Here is a 26,857-nt window from a genome sequence, read left to right as displayed (position 1 = left end):
TTAAAAATAGACATTAATAGAGAGGAAAACTATATCCACATTCACATGGTAAAGTAGTGACAACGTATTCCCTCGTGATCCACGAAAAACGATTCAACTGAACCGGGATAATCGTTGAGCTACAACTCAACATTTAAAAGCCAACGTTTATCCCTGCTGCCCCTCTCGGGTAAACGTACCTACCTGTGAAAAGTACGGTTCATGATGGATTCGCCCATCCCATAGGGATTACGTTGCGATTGAGACGCTAGTGTTTTTAATAAAAACATTAACAGTTTTGATCTTAACAGTTATTATAAATAAATGGGATTCTTTTTTTAATTTTATATGGGGAAATAATTTGTTCACATGGCTACCCTGAGGTAAAAGATTTTTTGCTTTTAGCTTAATTATTGTTTTGGTCTTTTATTTTTAAAAGTAAACTTTTTAAAGGTTTTAACGTTTACTTGCAGACTCGTTTGGATGTATATCAGTATGTTAAATTTTTCGTTAAATATCATTAATGCAGGAGTGTACATAGAATTTATGTTATTCTGTCAAAGGCATTATTGTGAAAAGTTCTCATAACACAAAATATATATTAAAAAGAATTGGTTGTTATGAATGTATTTTTTTATATATCTGTGTGCTGGTATTATTAATATGAATAAAAGTGCAATCAGATTTAAATTTTTAAAATGTTTTGCTTTTATATAATAATTTAAATTTCCTTTTTATTTCTTCCACATATACCAATTATATTTAAAAAGAATGAGAATAAATATTTTTAAAAATACAATGAATATACTCTGAAAAAGATACAATGAATTATAAAACTCTGATTTTTTTAATTATAAATAGAGAATATTATATATTTATACTAATGAAGTGTGAATGAAGGATATATGTAACAATATATTTGATTGCTTTTTAAACAATAGCCAAAAAGGCTGTAAATCTACTAATTCTCCTTGCCATCATTATTCAGTTTACTTTAAAATTCCAAATTAATTTTAATATGCTTATTACTGAATCTATTTCAGATATAATTTGTGCTGTTATTTAAGCTTAGTGACAACTGATGCTCTACTAACCTTTATTTCTCATATAAATTTAATTGTGTAGCATTTAATTCTTATTTGTTCTACTTCCAATGTAACTCTTTTATTCCAAATTCGATTCATGAAGCATTTCAGAATAAGCTCTTGTTAGCTATAGATCATAAAGAGGTATTTTTTCGTTAAGAGACCACCATCATAGTTGTAGTTAATCATTTTAAATATATAACCTTATTTCAGCAATTAATTTAAAAAGAAGAAACTAATAAGTTATTTGGTAATCAATGATTGCCCCTGATGTTATGAAAAATTCTTAGCTCTATCTGACACTCTCTAATACAATACATTAATTATATTTATCTTCCCTTTAATTCAATAATTTTATCAGACGGTAATTACAAAAAAAAGTATTAATTTTCAAAAAATGCTTAAATTAATTTAGGGAGAAAAAAAACCAGTAAAATATATAAAAACTAATAAATAAGTAATTGAAAACATAAGTGATAATCATTTATTAATATAACATATATGTAATGATATCTTAAAATCTAATTTAATTAATTTCCTAATTTTTAGCACATATTAACTTCACTCTAAAATATTCTCTTATTTCCTGATCCATTCCTCTTTTTCTATTTAATTAATGCAACAAAAAGCTCTATAAAAATGCTTTCATCAGCAATTCCCACTCTCCGAGAGAAGGGATAAAAAATTACTGATCTAAACAAAGTCTTCTAAAAGATCCCTATGATTCCCTTGTCTGTGGTCAACACATGTAGGAAATCCTTATCAAAATTTCACAGTATATAATCACAGGAATATAAATCTTTCATTAGCTTTTCGTTTTGAGTCGTTCTGTGTTGTGCTTGTCGCTTCTGCTTGTACATAAATTGTGTCTCCAGGGATGGAAATGAAACAAAGTTATATATATATATATACAGTGGCTCAAAAAATTGCGAGTGTACCTTACTTTTACTTCATAAATCTGACTTTCAATATAAATAACACATTACTGGGAAGTGTAAACATGTTTTTATTTTTGCACATCAATAAATGATTTAATTTAGAATAAAAATAAAGAAAAATCAATTAAAAACTTCTAAATTGAAAAGTTTCAGAAGCATTTTAAATAAACATATGCAGAATTTTGCCTCAAAAAATTGAAAATACACCAATGAAATTTTTGTAATATCTCGCATAGAAACAAAGTGTCACTATTAAGGTGCATGTCTTTTGGCTGTTATAATGGCCTCTAAACATTATGGTACCGATTCAGCCAATTTTTGATGGTATCTGAAGATATTTTACCCCATTCTTCTTGCAACAACTGTTTGAAATGGGTTTTGTTTCTAATTTGTATTTTTGAACTACTTTTTCAAGTATGGCCCATGAATATTAAATGGTATTGATGTCGGAGTACTGTTGTTGTGTGTGTAACTGCTATTTACAATGAAAAAGGCACCATATTTTGACATGTACATTCTGTTTAGGGTCGTTGCCCTGTTGGAAAATGGTATTTCCATTTAAACCCAAATTTTTAACACTTTCTTTTAGAGTGCTGAGATCATATGGTTCATCCAACTTGTTGCAGAAACTTTTCAAATCATAGGCAGAAATGTAAGTGTTGAAACTGTACAAAAGGCCATTAGATAAACTGGATATAAAAGCCACATTGTTAGAGAGAAACTGTTTATCAGCTTGCAAATTCAGAAAAAGCATTTGAAGTTTGCAAAAACTCGTCAATTGAAGACCAATAATCTTTGGAAGAAAGCCATATTTAGTAATGAAAGAAAACTCAACATTTTTGGCAGTGACAGCCATCGTACTGTATGGAGAAAGTCTAATACTGCTTTTGGATCCAAAAAATTTATGTCCTACAGTTAAACATAATGGTGACTCCTTCATGATTTGAGGTTGCATGGCTTCATCCAGGGTTGGAAATTTAATTTTTATAGATGGCATTATAAATGATATGGTTTACTTGGATATAATTTGCAGCAATTTAAAGGAAAGTGCTAAAAATGTCGATTTAGATGGAAATTTCATTTTCTAGTAGGATAACGACCTCAATCAAAATGCACATAACGTCAAAATATGGTGTCTTTTTCATTGTAAACAGCAGTTACACACACCACCACAGTACTCCGACATCAATACCATTTAATATTCATGGGCCATACTTGAAAAAGTGGTTCAAAAATACAAATTAGAAACAAAACCCATTTAAAACAAATGGTGCAAGAAGAATGGGGTAAAATATCTTCAGATACTACCGAAAATTGGTCGAATCGGTACCACGACATTTAGAGACCCTTATATTTGCCAAAAGACATGCAGCTAAATACTGACATGTTCTTTCTATGCGAGATATTACAAGAATTTCATTGGTGTATTCTCAATTTTTGTAGGCAAAATTCTACGTATCTTTATTTAAAATGCTTCTGAAACTTTTCAATTTAGAAGTTTTTTGTTTATTTTTCTTTATTTTTACTCTAAATTAAACCATTTGTTATGTTTAAAAATAGAAACATGTTTGCACTTCCCGGTAATGTGTTATTTATATTGAAAGTCGGATTTATCAAATAAAAGTAAGGTGTATTCTCATTTTTTTTAAGCCACTGTATATGTGTAAAATTTTTTTTTTTTTTTTTTGTAGCAGAGTAGTGGCCAAATACAGAGAAGACACTTTGAATTTTTTACTTTGTTTTATTCTCCCTCAAGAGACATGATTTATTTACAAGAGGCTTAGTCAGGGCACATCTGTTTACAGTGCTTACATACAATGAAATTTTGATAGGCATTTCTCTACACTTCTGATTTAGACAAGAGAAACACAGTAATCTTTTAGAAGAATGTGCTTGCTGGACAATTTTATATCCCTTCACTCGGAGTGTGGGACCTTGTCGGCTTTTATCCAATTCAGCAATTTTAGAACTCGTATTGAATTAATTAAATAGAAAAAGGGGAATGGGACCAGGAAATAAGAGAATATTTTAGAATGAAGTTGATATGGGCTAAATTAAACTGAAAGTTAGAAAATTAAGTTTAATTAGATTTTAAAATATCATAACATATACATATGCTATAAGGAGAATAAAACAATCAATTCATGTAATATAACATTTTCTTAATAGATGTATTTCATGCTATTTGCTGTCTAATACAATTATTTATTTCACTGTAATGAATGTCATTTCCTCTTGTAAGATATATGATAGCTTCCAAACTTAAATTGGCTTATATCTAAAATCATTTAATTTATATGATGCAAGTGTAAAATGATTATATAATTTTTAAATATAATTAATTATATATTTCAATCTTCTCATTTTATTAAAAAAAATTTAATAAAAATGACTGGAAATCATTGTCATTTTTCCTCTGTTCTCTGCATCTGATTTGTCTGTTTTTGATTATGCAAATAAAAAAATTAGGAAATATATTACCATGTGTATTATTTTTAAAATTTCTTATTAATTAAAATGATTGCTTTCATGTCATTTTTCCTTCCTCTTATCATCTGATAACATTGTTGGTTATTTCTATCAATATGGAAAGTCACAAATGCACTTCCAGTGAAGCCAAGGAGTCCACTCAAGTCACCTGGGTATCCCTGCCAAATTCCTATCCTTTTTATTAAGTTTTGATTAATTGAATAGCCTTGGTGTGTGCTTTGTTTGTTAGAGATGCTCACCCAGATACATTTGGGGGACAGTTTTTCTAAAAACTCTCCAAGGATATCCAAACATATATTTTCTTGATAGCAATTAGCTAAGCTGAAATCTCTTTTGTTAAATAACCCCTTAACAATAGAGACTATAACTATGTTTTTAAAAGGGGTCTGTGGAGAATTTTTCTTATTTTTGAAAGAGAAACTTGGGCATTCCAGTATTCTATAGTACCTGAACTAAAGTTATATTGAGAAGGAGGAATGTTCATTTGCCTAGATATGCAAATACTTCATTCATTTAATGATATCTGTATTTTATAATTACCACTTAACTTTAATATTTATCTAACTATAAAAATAATAATGATTTAAAATGTCTGGTTTCTTGTGTAATTAAGATACAAAATCAAATTTAAATGCAATAAATTTACCTATTAATTCATTCTTCTGTTAATTAAGATATGAAAGATGATGAATATGTATAGTTTATTGTAGCATTAGGTTTGTATGTAAGTTGATGCAGGTTTCGGCAAGTTTTTTGGTGCAAGTCCAAATTATTTGACGACCTTTTACTTTTACCCATCAAACCAAAAAGTGCCAATAATTTATATAAAGTTTCAGTATTAGTGTGCGATAAATCAAAGATATATATTGAGAATTAAGTTTAGAATTAGTTATAATCTAAGTAATCCGTGTGTCGCAAATTTATAAATTTTTATTGCATATTACATTTATTTAGATTAGATTTTCTTTTTCTGTAATTTTTAAGAAATTTACAGGAAAAAAAAATCCATCCTATTCTTTGAAAAATATTTTCCAGTGTTTCTAATATACCATTCTGAAAATAATAATATTTGAATAGCCTAATTTGTGGTATAAAACATTAACTTAATAGTGTTGTCTGGGTATTGCAAATAAATCATCAAATAATTATTTTTGCTAAGTAGCTCTGCTTTTAAAATTAATGCTTCTTAGCAAGTTTTGTGTTATTTTTATTTTATTGATTTATTTTTAAACTTTACACTTTATCAATGCATTTATGATTGTAACCAGCGATATGGCTTTACAAGCCATGCATACACATCTGGGTTTTTTTATTTTGTTAAACTACCTTTTTTTCCTTTTTTTTTTAGACAAAAAGAATCAAAAATACCTCTGAGAGTAGATTCAAAACTGAAAAATATGTAAGTAAAAGGTCCTATTCAATGATGATTAATTTAATTCTATATTATGAAACATTTAAATTTAGTATTTTCACATCAGTAAATCAAACATGTACAAAAAGATAAAAATACCCTCCCAACAAAGGCAAGCACTAGTTTCAATGAGGCTAATAAATGCTATTGACTTTTATATCCCTGCTTCTTTTTGTACGTGCATGATTTTACTGGCATGGAAATACTGAATTTATATTAACACTCCTTTAAAAAATGTAAGTGTCAGTTAGTTTATTTAGTCTGATTATTATTTTTCTTTCAAGTATAAAACATAACAGGATACAGAAACTGAAAAAAGATTGCACGTATCTGCCAAAGAATGTAATTTTTTAAAAGGTTATTCTACATTTCCTTCCATATAATATTAATGTTGTGGTGATGCTGCTTTCATCATGATGACATTGCAGTTCAAGCTGCATGCTCGAGCCAGTAGATTAATCATGCAACGTATTAGCTAACTGTATTTTTTTTCTGTGTTCATGAGATTTATATATATTCCATTAACTAGCATAGAAACTTTTTTTCCCCTTAAATAAGAATAAGTCATTGTTGAATTGAATATATGGATAACCATCCATATGGTGACCCAGACGTGATCTGGATGAAAACGGATCGCCACAAAATCATTCTTTACTGTATCAATTGTGGATGATTGGTGAATTGGCTGGAATAGAAACTGTGACCTTGTGGTTCGCAGCCAAGTAATAAGACCACAAGACAAAAGTAATTACTTGTGTCCTGTAGCTGTTATCTAGCTTATAAGCTTCACCACAGTACTCTCCCTCTACTGAGTCAGAGGTGAACTAGCGATATGGTTGTTGAGTGGTGATGTATTAGCTGTTGAGTCTAATGCGCCTGTAACCATTTGAGTAGCGCCAAACACTTTGGCTACTTTGGGACTTTGTGGTTTGAAACCGAATAATAAGACCACAAGACAAAAGCAATTACTCGTGTTATCTGGCTTTTAAGCTTCACCATACAATTATAATATTTTAGTGACTATTAAAAACATGCTGACCTGTTCATGCTCAAGATTCAAACACTTTTTTGCAATTAAGAGACAAACATCATGAAATAAAATTTGTGCAAATGGTAATAAATATGACCTACAAAAAAATATAATTATATTATATAGAAATATAATTAAAATTCTATTTCTCATCCATGTTACTAAAGTGAACAAATAGTTTTTACTACTTGAACAAATAGTTTTGTTTGTCTGTAGCTCTGTGTTTCTAAATTTCCCATTTTTTTTTTTTAACTAATCTTTTTAAAATTGCATATTAATATGTTTTTACATTTCAGCTCAAAAATACCATTAAGAGTGGAAACTAAGCCTAAAATTTTGTAAGTAAATTTTTTTAAATATTGCTACAATTTATTTATTTAATGTTACTGTATTTTGTTTATATAGATATCACTTATTTTAGGTATAAAAGCAGATAATTAATCAAAGAGGAGGGTATTAAGTATTTTTGATATTTTATTGTTGCAAAAATTTGATATTTTTGTAGTAATATAATTTTTTTCCTCTCTTCTATGCTATATTGATAGCTTTTTATGATTACATTTATGATGTCATACTTTTTTAAAACAACAGCTTGTGTCATTTTATTGTGATTGTTGATCAAGTGGATTCAGTATAATTTGGGAAGGAATTAAGTTTTCTCTTTTTTCACAAAATAATAAGATATCTACAACATCTCTAAGAAAAGGAATTTTTTATATCTTGAACTAATATTTTATTCTTCTTCTGAATGGAACACATAAGGATATTTGGGGATCGCACTAATGTTTAAAACTAGTTGATATAGATATAATGTAAATAAACCTGAAAATAATTCCAAGGAATTTTCAAAATAAAACAACTGTTAATATTTTTCATAAGTTTTAAAAAGAAAGAATTTCGTTAAAATTTATCAGCAAAATTTAAGTTTTAAATATTTTTTTCATCTTATTAATGTAAAAACTGAAAAAAAAATTATAAAGAATTTTATTTTCATACATTTTATATATCAGAAATTTGTTATTGTCTTAGAATAAGATGTAAAAGTCATTTAAAGCTTCTATTTGAAAATAAACTAATATATTAAATATTAATAATATTTGGATATTAATAATAAGATTTTCTGGATTTGCTGTAAAGCAGACTAATTATAAGTTACAATGCAGTATAAATTTTCTAAACTTTTTTGCTGACATGATGACATGTTTAATTTATATTAATCCTCTAATTGGAATAACCTTTGAATAGTGCTATATTTATCATGTACATTAGCTATTTGAATGACCAATTTACTCGGGAAATTCCCCAGAAGCACATTTTCAAGCATAAAGGATTTCACCATTTTAAGGTACCGTAGTGGTTTGGTTTAACTGTAAGATTGTCCTCTTTTTAGTCTGTCATTGATATTTTTTAGTATTCCACCAAGTATTTTAGTATTTGACTAGCACAACATAGATAAATTTTGCTTTCACTCTTAAAATTTAAACTAATTAACTAACCACTCGGATGATTTACTGTTGATAACTAGATATTCGTTTAATGCATCGATAAGTATCAATACATTAAATGAATACTATACTTAACGAAAACTATGCTTATCGATAAGTATAGTTTTACAAATTTGAGATATTCCTGTTTTGTATACATCATCTCAGTGACAGCATCTTCATAATTAGTAAAATTAGTTATCTAAAAGGGTAAGCACAAATGTATACTTGTTCTTTTCGTGATATGCTGTAATCATCGTAAAACGGTCAGATGTTTAACAATAATTTGCTGAAATTTGTGTCAATGATATGTAAAATACTAAGAAATGGTAAGACTCCAGTCAAATGAGCGATAATAAAAGAATAACCTCAATTACAGAACTTCATAAAATTATAAAATTTGATTTTAACAAAAAATCTGAAATATATTGACATGTCTAATGTATAATAAGTTATTGTGAGTCTCATTATAGATAAATTATTATTCTTTGAAGCTGAAACTCAACATATATTTATTTTGGTTTTTAAGAATTCAATTTTTAGAATTTTTGAGTCTGTTTTTAAATGTAAGCATTATTTATTCTTTTATAAGGCAATGAAATAGATGTTATGGAGGGGGTAATGTGTAAAATTCTAATTCTGTTTTCTTGTTTGTAGAACTAATACTGAACCTGAATTGAAAAGGACTTCTACTGTAGCTAAGAAAAAGACTGTTATAAATCCTACAAACAGAAATAAAACATCCACAGCAGAAATTCCTAAAAAGGAACTGAAACGAGTGAATTTACAAATAAAAAATAAAGCAAAGGAAAATAAATTCCAACCACCTGAAAAGATTTCTCTGAAGAATGAGCCTAGCAACAGAGCTTCTAAAACTATTACAGATGAAAAACAGATTAAGAATTCAAATCGCTTTTCAAATGGTTTGTCTTTTATAATATTTTGCAGATTCCATTTCACTTATTATGAAATAATTTGAAATTAAGTAAGATATATAATTCAATCCTCTATAATGTTTTTAAATTTAGTTCTGAAAAACAGAAATAAAATAACTACTAAGAAACTTCCTGAAAGACCCAAACCTATCAAAGGTAAAGAAGATGAAAATCCATTTGAGAAGAAGATTCCTGAAATAAATATCGAATCTGATGATCCTTTTAAGATTAGTGAGGAAGAGAAACAAAATAAAAATTCTAATCACCCATCTCAGAGTATGTATATAACACATTTTTACATGTTATTTATTTTTAAAAAAAACATTAAATAGCTTATTTGAATTTTATTAAATTTGAATACATCTTTTGACTCTCAACAATTTATATTTTAACCAATATGTATTCTTTTTTCATTATAATCAAGTAGTAATTTAGTTGTCTGTATAACATTATAAGCAACTGCATCATCATTGAATGGCTAATAATATGTTTATAATGCTATTTTTTTAAAATTGAATAATTTGTAATTAAATTTTGTATTTTAAATACATCAAATGGCAATGCTTAAACTTAATTACTTTGAAGTATATATTAATTGTTAGCTGATATGCCAAGCATTGCTTAGTATAAAATTAGTTTAATCTTATTTTTTACTAATGAAAATTTATCTATTTGATTAATTGTTGCAAAACATTTATTAAAAGCTTTTTAATACTTCAATGTTTTAAAATGGAATTTGAAAAGATATTGCGTGGCATTATTTATAGCAAAAATTAAAGTTGTCTTATAATAAATCAGCATATATAAATAAGTTTACTGCAGAAATATCTTTTATATAAAATATTACAATATGCAAAATGTTTCCACAAATGTCTTTTAATTTAAATAAAAGAATCTATCGCACTAAAGAATTTTAATGCCTTATAGTTTCTTCCCAAAATTGCAGACTGTCCCAAATATTTTTTTAACTACAAAAGGTAATTTTTCAGCAAGTTATTCATAAATTTAAAAAATATATATTTAAAATTTAGTTAAACTTTTTGAATGGCAAGTTAAATATATGTTTGCAACTCAGAATATAAAGCCAGCCATTTTTAACTGTGAATTTCAGCTTTCCATCAACTATTAAAAGCAAGTAATCAAGTTTAACCTTTTGAATTTGTTTTCATGTGACATTTAAAAAAAAGCCCTTGTTTCTAATACAGACCAGTTTATTTTATTATATCTGCACTTTATCACTGTAAATTATGTTATAAAATCAAAAATTATCATCTTAATTTTTTTTTCTTTAATCTGTCTTTAAAATACAAAGTCTCATGGTTACTTTGTTTATTATTATTTATATTTCTGTAGCGAATATTGAGTTTGTGGCTGATGAGCGTATGAAGAATTTTATTTTGAGTAACAGGGAATTGACACCTAGTATGCTGAAATCAAGTTCAAAAATTAAAACATCTATGGTACGTAAGTAATATCATTTTTTTTTTTTAAAGTGGTTTGCTTAATAATGAATCAAGGGTTAAATAATGAATTTTTATCAATAATAGTATTTAAATATTCTGTAAAGAATGGTACATAAATTATATTTGAAATTGAGATAAAACTATGTTAAAATTTAATGTTATGAAGTCTTTTTAAACCAGTAACGCTCAGAATCCTATTAAAAAGATAATAAATTTGAAAATAGTCTATTTTTTAAATAGATTTTGTTCTATTTTAAAGAACTTTTAATTTATTCATGTATGTAAAAAAATTTCAAAAAATTAATAACTCTTACAAAAATGCCAATTGGTATAAAATATTCTTTTACACATATTTTAAACTTGATGTTATTAACAAAATTTAAAAGAAATTTGCTGAAGTTCACAATTTAAATGTTGGATATGTATTTATTCCAGATGCAGATAAGGGTTTTAAATATAATGTGTAATAATACATAATATCTTTCCATGGTCATCAAATTGAAGCCACATTCAACATGTCAGATCTAATAGATAAAAACATTAGGAATAATGAATATTGAAACATATTATTCATTCAGATTGCAAAATAAAAAATGATGAGCAAATGACACCTTGCTGTAGATTATTTTAGAAAGAAAAGGTTTCTTTTTATTATTATTATTATTTTCCTTTACATATTGATAATAGCTTGTGCAAAAATTTGAGATCATTGGGAAAATGACATTAGGAGGAATTCGGTCATAAGAAAACAGCAATGAAGGTAACAATGCCCCCCCCCCCTTCTCCCAAAGAATTTGGGCGCACTGCTTTTCCAAAGAAATGCAGGTTTCAGCGTTTTCAAATATCTAATTTTATCATTCTCCAAGTTGATTAATTTTTTTTTATGTAATAATTCTACAATACTTTTAATGTATCAGGCACTTTTTGTACAAATTTATTCATTTTATTGTTTGTTAATTATACTTATTTTACTTCTTCGTGTTTATGTTTGGCTTTATTCATTATTAAAGAGTAGTTCAACTTTTTTTTTAATCTGTGCCATGTCTGATTATTTTAAAATTTCCTCTTCTTTGCTTGATTTGAATCCATTTGTCTCTACTATTTTGATTTTGTCAGGAAAAAAAAAAGAAAAACACCAATATTTAGTATACCACAATATAAAAAATCCTCCCTTTCTAAAACTATTATGAATAGAAAATTAAATTTAAGCCATTTTATAATTTTAGAATGTATTCTTATGATAAGACCAGTTTTATTTACATATTATTTTTGAAGCTGATATCAACAACTCTTTTTATTTTATTATTACTATCATATAATTATAGAATGTACCTCTATAATGCTAGTTTTATTTCTCTATTTTTGAAGCAGATATCCATAATTACTTTTATTATTTTAGTTCATACCCAGAGTAACTTGCAGCTGAAAACTTTTTTTAATATTTGTTCATGCAATTATATATAAATGCAATGATTAAAATAATTTGATATTTTTGGGAAATAAGAATAGAAATTCATTGGCAAATAAATAAGAAATTATCCATGTTATAGATAAAATTTTAAAAATAATGTAAATATGGCAGATTCTTTATTTAGCTTCATCTGATATTAAAAGAAATTGTACATGTAACATCCACAAGAATAAAATATCTCAAAATATAAATTAATTTAAAAACCACCAATCAAATTCATTCGTCTGACTAGTATTTTTATTTTATCTTATTCCTTTTTATCTGAACAGACACATAGTTCCAAAAATATGTTTCTTAGGTCTCAGAGGATCAAAATATGTGCAGATGTTGCAGTCAGAAGGTTAAAGGCTTTCAGTATTACAAGAGTTTCTTTATATAAAGAGAAATAATAAAAGAGGTTTCTGATAATTTCACATTAGAGCATTTTAAAAAAATTTTCTGTTGCAAAATTGATGATAATTTTTCTTTTACAGATGGATAGACCATCATTGTATAACAGATTCAAACTCTCAGTTGATCCATACAAACAAGCACTTGCAGACATAGAAAATTATGACCTTGCATCAGAAAGTAAATATCTAGCTAAATCTGGTTCATAATTGAAAGATTTTTTTTCTATTTTTAATGAAGTTTTTCAATTAATTGTTTAACTGTTTTGAATTATATTGTTTTGAAGGACAAAGGGCTTCTGAAATGCATAAGAATAAACTGTATGGAACTCCTGTACAGGTACGTGTATTTTTAGGTATCTTAAATTTGATAAAAGTACTCAAAGATTATTTAAAATATCTTGATTATTGAAGAACTTGAAAGACATATTTTTAACATATAATGTATTTTTTAAATCTGTAGATTTAAAATGCTTAGATACTGCTACTACAATTGAAATAACATGGAATTTTTTAAAAAGTATCGAGGAAATACTATAACATAATGCATGTATGTAGCGTTAAGGATATCTGAATGAATCAAAATATATATTAATTTGACTTTACTTTTCACACCCAAAAGTAAATCAAACTCATTTTGTTTCATTTTTGTTTTGTCTAAGAAGTCAAGTTCTCCAGAACACCTAATCTGTATATATCACCCATTAGTGAGCTTTTAAGGTCAAAGTATGCCCTTTTTAATTTTTTTTATTATTATTATTCTTTGATTTTATTTATTTTTGAGGTAGTGGTTGAAATTCAAAAGTAATCTCTATTTTTTAATATTTATTATATTTTGAAATATTTTTGGTAATTATCTATAAAAAAATGTTGTATTAAAATGATTTTGTACACATTTTTTATTATTTTTTTTCTCTAATTTAAAATTTTTTATTCCTTTAAAATTGAATCTCATTTCATAACTATCTTAGTTTTAATATTTTCAACATAATTTGATAGAAATATAGTGAAATCTATGCTTTAAATGAGCATCAATGGATAGTTGCTGTCAACCAGTAATGATTTTTTTTTAATTTGCTGGACTTTAGAACTGAAATTATAACATTGTTCCAAGGTAATGATTTTTAATACAATATAAAATAATATATAATAACAGAAAATTAGCAATATTTTATGTGTTAAGCTTTTGTAATAAAATTTTCAATACAAGAAATAAACATTAAAACATAAAATTTACATAAATGCCTTTTTTAATTCTCTGATAATCAATTATTATATTCTCTTAATTTTCATCATTTTATCTATTTATATATGATTAACAAGAATGAGTATATTGTGATTTAATTCCATATACGATTCAAATTTATTAATTTTTACTTTTTCATATTCAAATTATAGAGAAAGTATTGTAATTGTCAAAAAATTCAATCGTGAGATTTTGATGAGTCTCTGCATTTTACATCTTCCCGAGTTCAAAAAACAAATTTTTGGAATTATGCTTATCTATCTATGGCAAAAATACTCAACAATGCTTTTAGTTAGATAGGTAGCATAGTATCTTGCGTTTACATAAAATTAGATAGTATAATTAGAATTAATTAGTACAGTATAAATGGAAAATTTTAACTTCTATCGAAAGGTTATAATTATTATTTCAATTTAAAAACCACAGGTCAAATTCATTCATATGACATATTTTTATTTTATCATATTCACTTACTCATGGATAGACACTTAGTTCCAAAAATATGTTTTTCTGATTTTAGAGGCCTAAAATATGGAGATAATCAAAGTCTTCAGCTTAAATGCTTTTAATATTAGCACTTTCTTTATATAAAGAAAAATAATAAGTGATAATTTCACAGGAGGGTATTTTTAAAAAATACATCTTTGTTACGATACCATGATAATTTTTCTTTTGTAGATGGAAAGATCATCATTGTATAAAGGATTCAAACACCCTATTAATCCATATAAACAAGCTCTTGCAGAGATTAAAAATAGTGATCTTGCATCAGAAAGTAAGCATTTAAACCAAAATTTATTTAATTTATAATGTATTTTTTTTTTCTGTTTAATTTTTGAAAAGTTTTTGAACTAACTGATTATATCATTTTGAAGGACAAAGAGTTTCTGAAATGCATAAGAATAGAGTACATGTATCTCCTTTACAGGTAAGTATATTTTTAGGTGTTTTATATTTGTAGGAATTACTTGGATTGTTAATTACATTAATAACATTAACAATACATTTCACTCCTACAACCAAATAAAACTCATTCTGTTATTCTATTTTTATTTTGTCTTAAGAGGTCAATACATTTTCCAGAACCCCCAAACAATTTTTAGCTGCCATATTCCATCTAATTGTGAATAATTGAGATAGTGAAAGGAATTCAGAAATCTTTTTTCTTGTATTGTATTTTATTATATGTTAAAATCTTGTTCATATTTATGTATTAAAATTTTTCTTTTAAAATGATTTTATACTAATTTTTGTTTTCATTTAAAAAAATTCAAATAAAAAGTTTATTTTTTCTTCCAAATTTAATTTTACTTTGCCATTAAGTTAGTTTTAATATTTTCAGCATACTTTAAATTAAATTTAGTGAAATCTATGCTTAACTTAAATTCGACATTAAAGTGTTAATGAGAAAAGTTGTTAATGCATATTTTTGTAGACTAGTTAAATTTTTAATTAGAGCAGCAACATATGTCTTCATTTCCATTTATCATTTTAACTCTCCGGCTGCTTATCCCACGATTTCTGTGAGTTGGCAATATTCCATTTCTATCTTTTTCCACTTTAGAATTTATTTTTCAATTGCAGATTTTTATCATGTTATATTATTATCATGTAACATATAGCATCAGTTTACTTTGTTTCAAAAATATTTAAACTAATTTGCAAACATTGCATCTAAATAATGATTTTAAAAATTCTGCAGTCAGAGGATTAAAATTACCTGTTTCAAAACTCAGTGTATTAAAAAAAAATGTTAATAATCTTTGAATAATTATTACCTTTAAAAATTAGCAGAATGTTAATTTAAATTACATTAAATTAATAACAATATAGAATATTATCTTTTATGGAAAATGTCTTCAAATGATTATACAATATTTTTTCACTCTTTGGATTATTTTTTGTTGTTGTTGTTAATCAAGTGGTTTAATTAATCCTTATCATTTCAGCTGCTTAAACATATACTTATTCTAGACAGTAGAAAAATGTTTTTTCCAAATTTTAACAGTATATGATTACTTAGTTTTTGTATTAATTGGACTTCCTTAAACATAAGTGTTTAAGGTAAACAAAGTTGTGAAACTTTGAGGTATGCTATTGATTGGTTGTACAATGATAATTCAAGGCCTCTATGCATTTTCTTGGGACAATCCAATGATACAATTTCGTTTTCCATTTCCATCTTGAATTCTCATCATTGTGTAACACTTATAGATAAGATTTATGACCTCTTAATGGATTTATGACCTCTCTCTCATTTATTATTAAGTTATATATTCTTTTATAAATACTGAATTGAATTACTTATTAATTTATTTATGTAATTATATTTTTTTAATTTCAAAATTTACTCTAGAATCGCAATTCTCTATACAAACCTTTAAAATGTGTTGGTGATCCATACCAAGATGCACTGAAGAGTCTAGCAAAATTGCGAGTACATCGAAATATTAAGAGTTGCAAGAAAAAGGTTACTTTTAATATTTCTGGTGAAGGTATGCTATGTACTAAATTTTTTTTATTGTTTCTGTTATTATATTTTATTATTATTTATTTTCACGTGATATTTTTTGTTTTAAGGTCTTTAATATTCTGTTTATATTGTTACAAATCTGTAAGATAGCTTCCTAGCATGTTTAGCTCGATCATTGGAAAAACCATTTTGTGATCAATTCTGTTGAATGCGATTGATTGCCGAATCGGTGATCTCAGGGCTACCCGACAAAATATTTAATACTGGAATCTTCCAGAATTTCAGCAATAGAGAAAATGGAAAGGGATATATGCCTGAATGTTCCAGAACCTTCTCTGCCTGGCTCCGGGAACTATAAAAGGCCGGCAGTCTAACTCGTTTACAGAATTGTAAAAAGAATCAATGGAAGGCTTAGAATTGCATTGCAAATCAATGGAAATTAGTTGGATTAGACTAGCGAAGTGCAGGTCTAAGTGACTGCTGAATTGAGCTGTGTGCCGAGTCCTGGAATGTATTGTAGAAGTAGCATCGATTCGAGTGTGGAGTAGCCAATCATGTAGTGGTGAGTCAGCAGTTGGATACAACTAAAACGAGGAAACAGTGGAGAGTTGCAGAAGTTTGAAGAGATCGTAGAGTGAAGCTACATAGATTCCCTCCTCCTGCTGAATTCTGTGTGGCCGCTTTGTGTGCTGTGGTTGTTATTATTATCGATTATTACTTGTAGGCTATTGTTTGTTGTATACTGCTGTGTATTGCATGTATTCAACTGTGCATTTGTTGTCTGCATATTCTTGTCTTTGTTTTGATAAAAGTTGTTGTTTGTTACTGAGACCTGTTCGTAGTGTTTTTTCATCAACTAACAAATCAAAAGAATCCTAAATTCATAATAATATAAGCTACTGAACCTGTGTTATATATATGATTTTAAAGGCATCTTTCCTAAAGTTGATAAGTTTTGATTGTTGGGGGAAGTGATGAGTTTCTCATCTGTTTGGCAATTTTGCCAGTTTTAACTGCAAAGTAATATCTTCAAATTCTATTACTAACAGATGCAAGTTTTTAAAAGAATATATAAAATAGTTTTGGAGATCAGTTATGAGATCAAAAAAAGAATGGCAGTGATCTTTAATTCATTTATGGATTATAACTTTGTGAGAATCTTGAATACTTTGAAGTAGTAGCAATAAATACTGTGGTTAAACTTAGTTGTGGCTCTAATACACACTGTGGCTCTACTCTACGTAATGTGGCTAAACTTTTCATGTTTAATTATATTTACATTATTTTGTGGACTTTATGTATATTTTTATTTATTGCCACTTTAAAAAAATAGTAGCCTCAATATATTTTTATACAAGTTGGTACAGATGGGTCACTGAACTCTCTACAAAACTGTACTCTCGTATCTTTTTGTATCACTCCATGTTTGATAGCCTAAAATTACAACATTTTTTTTGGGGGGAGGGCACACATTTCTGTTTCTAATTCCTGTTTTTAAAGGATATTTTAAGATTTTATCATGTGATGATTTATAATTTCAACGTCTCGCTGATATTTGTTGGAAATCTTCATGTTCTTTATTTATTTTGATACTATAGGCAGTAGGTTTTGTTTAGATTGTATTCAATATCTTTAATATAACGACTGCTCAATAAAATTCAATTTATTTTTCTTTCCTCGATGCTTATTTTATAACTCTTTTCTATTTTTATTTTATATTGATGTTTTTTTTAAAAAAATTTAAAAACTGTTTTTTAGAAACTAGGAAGTTTTTTCCTTAAAACTGACTAAAGTTTCATAGCTTAATTGAAAAGTTATAAAGTTTTTTTAATTGAAATTATCTGATGGAGGATGTGGGGTTTCATAGTATTTTTTTTTTTTTTTCCTTCTAATGTTGGATTGTTTTCTCCTAACAATGAATTTTCATAATTTATAGCAAAAATGTATTTAAAATGGTTTAGTACATCTTGTAGTTCTATAATAATTATTTTTTTATTTTATTTTCATTGGATATTTAAAATTGCCATATTTTTCCTTTCTTTTTTAAGGATTTATAAATTTATTGAATTTAAAAAAATGCCAATGATATAATTTATACAAACCATATGTATTGGCTTTTATCAAATATTTTTGTGAATTAAATAAACCTTTTTTCTGCCTTGTGTACAGATAAATCTTCTGAGACTCAAACCAAAGATGAAAATGTTGAAGAAAAACCAATTGAGGCAATTCAGGTAATTTATTTATTTATTTTAAGGAGGGAAAAAAAAGGTAATACCTTGCTTATAGATTTGGCTTTATTTTTGTCTTCATAAATCTTCAATGTCTTTTGAAAAAATATTGGCAAATTTTGAATTCAAAGTACCTTCTTTTTATTAATAAATACTGTAATATTTAAAAGAAAAGGTGTGAAAATTAGTGACAACCTGTAATAAATAGTACCTGCAATAAATTAGGTATTTAAAATGCAGTTTGTGAATATGCAATTATCTTCAAACCAGGAATGTGGTAGTAGTGGAAAGTATTGTAGTGCCATTCTACAGAAAAATATTTAAACAAGAAATAAAGCTAAAAAATTATTAAATTAATTAGTGATTTTACAATGAAATTGCTTAATTTTAGTATATGTTGAAATTAACTTAATCATAAGAAAATTACTCTGTAATATATTTATTATATTCTTGTTTTGACTAAAAATACATTTATCTAGGCAATGCCAGATTTAAAAAACAAAACAAAAAAAATGCATTTAATCTTATGCCCATGGTCCCTTCAAAAATGTATTTTTATATATCAAATTGTAATATATATTAAAACTGTGTTATTTTAATTGTCTTGTGTTTGTTTGTATTCATTATTTATATGAACCATCGTATGCAGATCCCAGCATTATGACATCATAATGTTATTTAAGATGTAACTGTCTGCTTCAACTATCTTCTAATTTTTATAGTATTGTTTCTTTATTTCTTATTTCTGATATAAACATAGATATTAATTAATCTATTTGTTTTAAATGTAGAAAGTTACACTAGTTGTGCTAACTAGAATTCAGGGAAAACACATAAAAAATTATACAAAAGAAATATTTAAAAAATTGTCAAATTTCAGAAAAGATTTTACAAGACATTTAAATTTGCATCATTAAAAAGATAAAGATACTTGAAAATGTGTAAAGATCAGTTTTGTGAGCTATTATTTTAAGTTTCATTGAAGGAAAATGTCAAAGCATAGCACAATTTTTATATAATTAAAATTTTAAATACTCTGAGAAGCACATCCCAGTCTCTAAAATATATCAGTATAAAATTTGGTATTCTATGTCAAACATTCGCTCTTATAGAGCACCAAAATGCAAATACATATTCTCCATTATGATAAAGAGAAATTATATCTTTTATAAATGTTATTCACTTATTAAAAATCATTGTAATGGTAGAAATTAAATATGTTTTAAAAACCTAAAGTAAATTTTCATTTTTCTTTGAATTGACAGTTTGCATCTGAAAAAAAAAAAAAAATTAAATATCTCTTAAATTTTAAGCATAGATTTATTTATAATTGATATATAATATTGCACAATATTTTGATTCTAAATCATTTTATCTTTAAATTATTTTTAATCTATGTTTTTCCCCTTGCAAGATTCCTTTTTGATTTTTAGATTACTCTACTAGACTACTTATCTTCAATTATTAGGTGCTTTATTGATCATATCCAACCAAGTCTTGAAACTCTTGCACTGCTACTCCTTAACAGCCATAACTCGCACAACTATTCCTGTGATTGAGGTGACAAACAAATTGATGCAAATAACACAATCTCTTATCCTCACAACAATCATTGAATGCATCCATTTGACATAAATGTACTCAACAAATTTGGCTCATTCAAAACTCATCACAACCGAGCAGTGAACAAACTGGATATTAACACCTAATATTAGTAGTAAACTATTTACCATATATGATGCGGCTGAATTGGCTTATTAAATCTATGACTCCAAATAATATTGTGGAAAGGTTCAATGGTATAGGTTTTGTTCCCTGTAATAAGAATATTTTTAATGATGGTGAGCTTCTGCCTTCATCTATAACTAACTGACAGTCAATGAATCATCCTGAACTCATGTATGTTTTGGCCATTGCAAGTTCATCAGCACAAACTCTGATCCAAAGACATATCAGTCTAAATATACCACTGATCTCCTCAGTTATATCCACTGAAAATGGGACGTCTTTTCCTAAGACTCAGTGAGATAAAGAAACAACTGAAGACTGAAAATTATCACATACAAATCTGAAAAAGCAATAAAATCAAATGATGCTCCTGAAACTAAAAAAAAGATCCAAAGGAAACTCAACTACTTTAACATGGAAGAAAAAAGAATTCTAAATGTAGTGGTTTTTTTTTTTTTCCCCCAAATTATTAAGTTTAGTAAAGATTTTCCTCATTAGCAGCATAATGAATATATATTTTTTTAAATGTAACTTTTAAAACGAAAATCTTGTAAATAACTTGTTTTATGCTAAAAAAAAAGGGGGTTTTAATTTTTAAAAATAGCAATTTTATCATTTTATATGAATAAAGTTCTTTTTCTGATTTGTGTTTGCTTTTATTATAGATGTAGGTCAAAAGTATGACACTATGTTATACTATTGACCACTGTAAAAGGTTTTTTTTTTTTTAATTAGGAATGTTAAAATTAAAAATTATGGTTTTTTCTAAATATATAATAAAGGCAAAATTAAGATCAGCAATCATAGCAAAATTATAAGCTTAAATATGAAGCTAGTAAAACAATTAATATTGAAAATCAGTCAAAACTGCAGCATTTTCTCCTTACTTGTCACAAGTGTGCTTTGGAGGTCAGAGATATACACCTCAAAACAAAGGCTTTTGACATTTTTATATGTAAATGTGTATGTATATGATATTTTATTGTTGAAGTGAAGCTCATATCATTTTCATTGTTATTACTGTTTTATTCTGCCATTTCTTTTTTCTTCCTTTATTGATGATCAAGATATGGAGATTCAGCTTATTTTCTAAATTGTATTGTTTATAGTATAAGACATGCTTTTAATAAAATTTTTGAACTTTTTTATAGTTAAACTTCGAAATGAAGCAATGGCAAAAAGAAAAAAAAATTAAAGAGCATCCTGTTGTGTGTTTTAAACATTACTACTTTTCCACTGATAATTGCTGTATTAAAAGTATAGATAAAAATTAGGGAAATGAATAGAATGATTCAAGGCTTCCACAATATATTTCATCAAAATTTGAGTTTAAAAAAAATATTTCTTATAGAAAGCCATTAGAAGACCAAATTACAAAAAAAGAAAGAAAAGAAAAAGAAAGAAAGAAATTTTTAGCAACCATTATCTCAATGAAACAGCCAGTCTCTTCCAAAAGCAGTTAGCATCTAATATAGCCGAGCATTAGTTAGTTCAATGAATTTTTCTCAATTTACCATAAATAAAATTATACTGTATCTATCATATTACATATGGTTATTTTATTATTTCTTTGCTGAATATAATTTTTGATGTCTGGAAGGCATTGCATGTTTCTACTAACTGGCATAAAAGTGAATATTCTTGATAAGAATGATTCTTTTATATGGATTAGTTATTTTAATAAAATTGCTTTTTATTATTAGAATAAGGTTTTTTTTTTTTTTTTTTCCCCTTGTAGATTGAACTATTTTTCTATTGTTTTTATTTTATTTTAGCCTGAAATGACAAGAATAAGTGAAAGTTCAGAGAGCAGCACCCTTCCAACACCTGAATGCGAAGAAAATATATTAGTGTCTCCATGTAGCAGTCCCTTAAAAAAAGTTATACTTGACTCACCTTCAAAAACAGATGAAGTTTTGGAAAACAGACAAATCAGTGACTTGTGTTTACCTGAAAAAAATAAAGAACAGAAAGAAACTGACTGTTTTAATAATAAGATGTTAAAGATAAGCACTTTAACATCTTCCTTAAAGACAGATGCAAATAATGAAAAAGTTGTTCGTGATTTGTCTCCTACATTAGATCTAAAGCAAAAGAGTGATAAAAAAGCAGCTACTTTTAATCATGAGTTCAAGAACTCAATCCTTAAATCTATGAATCCTTTCCTAAACTTACTCAGAACATCTGAAGTCAGACAGAGCTTATTTTCACATCAACCCGAATGCTTCTTTGAGAAAATGAATCCAAAAATTTTTACTCCTCAACCAGTTTCGTTATATCCACGGCTTAGACTATCTGAAAGTATCAGTCCAGAATTTCTAAGTAGGCGGACCACAGATATATTATCCTGTGCACCGATTAACACTCCTTTAGTTTTGAAAAGTTTGGGCAAGTATGAACTGAGTCCTGTGTGTAAAAAACTAGAATTCAAAGATAGTCCAAAAGAAACTAATAAAGAAGAAAATGATTCAAGAGAAAACAGCCAAACATGTAAGAATAATATATTTTACACTTCATTTATGAAGTTTTAAACTGAAATAACAACTTGAATATTTATGTTTGTATAATTTATCAATTTCAAAATGTTATCAAATCATTAATTAGATTTTTATCTGGAAACTCACTATTACTCACTTTTAATATCCTGTATATTTGATATTGAATCATGTAAAAAACAAATTGATTGTTTTTATATTAAAGATTGAAAATTAAGTGTACATGAAATTTTATCGTCAACCCATTTTGAATTAGAATTTTAATAATTTTTCAAATAAGCAATATATAGTTTATTGAATTATGATATTAAAATTAATATAATTTTTAGTTGAATATATTGTTATGTACTTTGATTAAATTTTTAGCTGTTAGTTATAATACTATTATTCTTTTTGTTTATATTATCTTTTTTAATTAAGAAGCATTTCCTTTCTCATTATTTTAATTGCTTTTAAGATTCTTTTGGGGAATTAAACTTAAAAAAAATCTAAATAAAATATTTTTGTGTAACATAAGTAAATAGTGGATATTTTGATTTTATTAATTTTGATGGTGATTCTGGTTGTTGTGTGTTTTTTAAAATTTTAATTCCTATTTATAAAATTTTTCTGACAATTCGTTACTATAAATTGGCATAAAGGTGAAATAATGAATATTTTAATGAAAACAAATGCAGCTGAACTATTTTTTCCCCCAAATCCTAAACATAAAATTATCAAAACTTTAATTAACTTATATTATTATTACTTATATTATATATTAATTCCAAATACTGAGCGTAATTGATTGAGCCTGATTTTTTTTGATAACCATTAATAATTCATATGATATTAATTTATATTGGCTATAAAAACTAAACTAAATGTTTAATAACTGAAAATAACAAAAGATATTCAGAGTTTACAAAAAAATCTTATATTATAATTTGGTGTTCCAAAATTTAATTATATGATCATATTTCATTTTGAATCTTAAATTTTAGCAACTTTTTCTGCTAATACGAACATTGATTAGTAGATAAAATTTATTTTTGATTAAAAAAATTAACCATTGGATGTTAATTTAACCAATGATTCATGTCTAAAATACATGAAAATGTAACACTATTAATATTTATTGTATTTTTTTGAATACATAAGATGTGCTGTTAATGAAATTGAAATGTTTACATGGGTCATAGTCACAATATGAATATTTTTGGAAGAATCATTTACTAATTGGGGGAAAAAATTAATTTTATTATCTATCTGTGGCATCCAGAAGATTAAAGAGCTTATAAATTATGTAAAGAATGGGTGTTTAAATTTTGTAAGTTACTTATTTAATTTCTTCTGTTAAAAACTGGAAAATGTCATTAGGTTATATATGAAAGCAAGAAACATTTTTTTTAAAATAACTACATTAAATAAGTTCTTGTGGATATGAATAGGCTGTGGTAATTGCTATTGATTATCAAAATTATTGTATGAATTCAAGGGAAAGGTTATATTTCTTACCTAGCCAACTTTTCTTTATAAAGTATACAGGAATTCCAGTGTTTTACTTACATTATATCTTAGCTTGTATTATTCTTTTACAGTTTATCTTCAAAATATATTGACACAGCAGAAAATTCTAGACCAGTTAGCACATCAAGAATGTAGTATCTTAATGCATGAAGCTACATTTCCCTGTGAAATTAGAAACTATTTGCAGAATCCGGTTGCTCAGATTTTAAATGATGGAGATGAAACGGTAAGGAAACATATTTTTTTTCTTTTTTCTACCTCCACTGTGCAAGTAAAAATTTTGCTTTTAAGTAAATTTTCATTGAAATAATCCAATGAAGCAATGATTAAAAGCAACATTTAATATCAATTAAAAGTTTTTATACGGCTATCTGTTGAAAAGTTCTAAAGTTAAAATTCCTTGAAATGTCTTAATAAATTAATTAAAAAATTCTTTATAAAGAAAACTTGTTTGCTAGAAATTTGTAAGTCATATTACAAAAATAAGAAAAAAATAGTTTATCCATTTTATTGACTTTGATATATAATTCTAGATTGCAAATCCTTTGAAATGGCCTTTTCATTAACATTAGTGTCTTTCACTGTAGTCTGCTCATTACATTTTATATCATGTTCCATAAGGTATTGAGCATCCAAGATGTTTTTATTGATGTGGAGAAAACTAAATAGTCTTCAATTTTCCCAATTCTTTCAGATAATCTTTTCCGGTTTTGCTAAACAGTTGAATTTATTACCATCATGTTCAGCATCAATCTTGAAACCAAGTTGTAACAAAATATTTCTTTATAATAGATGCTATTTCAGGGATGGCAAACCATTGGCACGCATGACATTGATGGCATGCGACACAATATTTTGGGCATGCCGCCGATCAAAACGGTTTGCATTTTAGTTCAAAATAACAAAGTTCACTATGAAGTATTATGAACAAACACGAGTATTCCCATTCCATTTAAAGAGAAGAGGCATAGATATTTATACGGCTTTTAAAAATTCGCTTTCTGCAAAAGAAATTGATTTGAAAAGAATTGTTTCAGCAACTGATAGTGCTCCAAATATGGTGGGTGAAAGAAATGGTTTCATTTGTTTATTTCAAACAGATGTAGGATTTTCTATTCTTGAATTCCACTGCATTATTCACTAACAAGCGTTGTGTTCGAAGAGTGGTTTAACATCTCTTGATAATGTAATGGCGTTAGTCACAAAAATAATCAACCTCATATCATCACAGGCTTTAAATAAGCGAAAGTTTGAGGCTTTGTTGTATGAAATCAACTCGTTTGGTGTATAATGGCTTACTAATGTATAATAATGTTCGCTGGTTGAGCCGCAGAAACATACTTCAAGGATTTGTTGACTGCTTGTAAGAAATCAGACTGTTTCTGCAAAAAGAGAGGATAATTGAACAATATCCACAGTTGTTGAATGTTATGTGGCTCCCAAAATTGATGTTTTTTGCAAACATATGCCAACATTTCAATGAATTGAACGTAAAGCTTCAAGGTAGAAATAAAACAATTATCGTCATGGTGGACTCATTCGAGCTTATGACGCTAGATTGCATGTTTTATGAACAATATTATTAAAAAAACTACAAGTACTTCCTAGATTTGAAAAAATATATCAAAGATTTAGATGTACATGAGAAACCAGACGAAGAAAAAGTTATTGAAGAATTTATTTTCTAATTGATTTGTCAATCAAAGAATTTTCAGCCAGATTTTCTCAGTTCAAAGATTTATCGGAAACGCTCAATTTATTATGTACCCTGCCTGATGTGACTTCATTTGATAAACTGAACTTGTCCGAATTCGATGAGTTGAAAATTGGAGAATTTGAAATGCAACTGATTAATTTCCAGTCTAGTTCAGTAAGGATTCAAAAATTTATTGAAACAAGGAAAAAGGTGATATTGATTGAAACAGAAAGATTAATAAGCAATATAGATAAAAATGCCAGTAACAAAATTTTGGAAACATGGAATTCGATTCCAGACACATTTAACGGTTTGGGGAAGCTTGTTCATGCTATTTTAACCATATTTTCATTTACCTATGCCTGCAAGTCATTATTTTCGGGGAGAATAACATTAAAGACTTGCTTAGAAACCGTTTGGCAGATGACTCAAATTCAGCTTCAGTATGCATTCTGCGAAAAGTAACATCTTGCAATCCTAATATAAGTTATAAGTTGTCATCTAATCTGCAACAAAAGAAGTCCACTAATGTTAATTTAATTTGAATTACACATATAACTAAAAACCTTTACTACTATATAGTGCAAAATGTATTTTTTCATAGTAAATAAAGAATTGTTAGTATTTAATTTTACTATTTTCAGAATAATCACAAGTCAAAAATATTTGACAGCACGTCTCTACCTCATTAATTATTTCTTTAGAAAAAATGGCACTTTGATCCATAAAGATTCGCCACCATGTGCTATCGCATCACATTGTCAATGTTTGTCATCTCTGATTCTTAAATTAATGTCTGTGGTT

General features: G+C 26.7%; 1 protein-coding gene across 1 annotated transcript in view; it reads left to right on the top strand.

Moving 5' to 3' along the window:
- The first annotated feature begins 245 nt into the window (after positions 1-245).
- Positions 246-26,857, top strand: part of LOC129969007 (uncharacterized) — a 28,872-nt gene continuing 2,260 nt past the window's right edge. Inside the window, exons 1-14 of the mRNA XM_056083399.1 lie at positions 246-362; positions 5,841-5,891; positions 7,230-7,271; positions 9,075-9,340; positions 9,446-9,628; positions 10,706-10,812; positions 12,760-12,856; positions 12,963-13,015; positions 14,600-14,696; positions 14,797-14,849; positions 16,278-16,416; positions 18,564-18,628; positions 22,129-22,843; positions 24,429-24,583. Of these exons, the coding sequence (XP_055939374.1) occupies positions 349-362; positions 5,841-5,891; positions 7,230-7,271; positions 9,075-9,340; positions 9,446-9,628; positions 10,706-10,812; positions 12,760-12,856; positions 12,963-13,015; positions 14,600-14,696; positions 14,797-14,849; positions 16,278-16,416; positions 18,564-18,628; positions 22,129-22,843; positions 24,429-24,583 (2,037 nt within the window). The 5' untranslated portion in view covers positions 246-348. The remainder of the gene's footprint in view (positions 363-5,840; positions 5,892-7,229; positions 7,272-9,074; positions 9,341-9,445; positions 9,629-10,705; positions 10,813-12,759; positions 12,857-12,962; positions 13,016-14,599; positions 14,697-14,796; positions 14,850-16,277; positions 16,417-18,563; positions 18,629-22,128; positions 22,844-24,428; positions 24,584-26,857) is intronic.

This window comes from Argiope bruennichi, chromosome 5 (assembly GCF_947563725.1).
Source record: "Argiope bruennichi chromosome 5, qqArgBrue1.1, whole genome shotgun sequence".
In the NCBI taxonomy this organism is placed as follows: domain Eukaryota; kingdom Metazoa; phylum Arthropoda; class Arachnida; order Araneae; family Araneidae; genus Argiope; species Argiope bruennichi.
The sequence above is the reverse complement of the archived record's forward strand: the minus strand, read 5'-3'. Positions and strand labels throughout refer to the sequence as shown.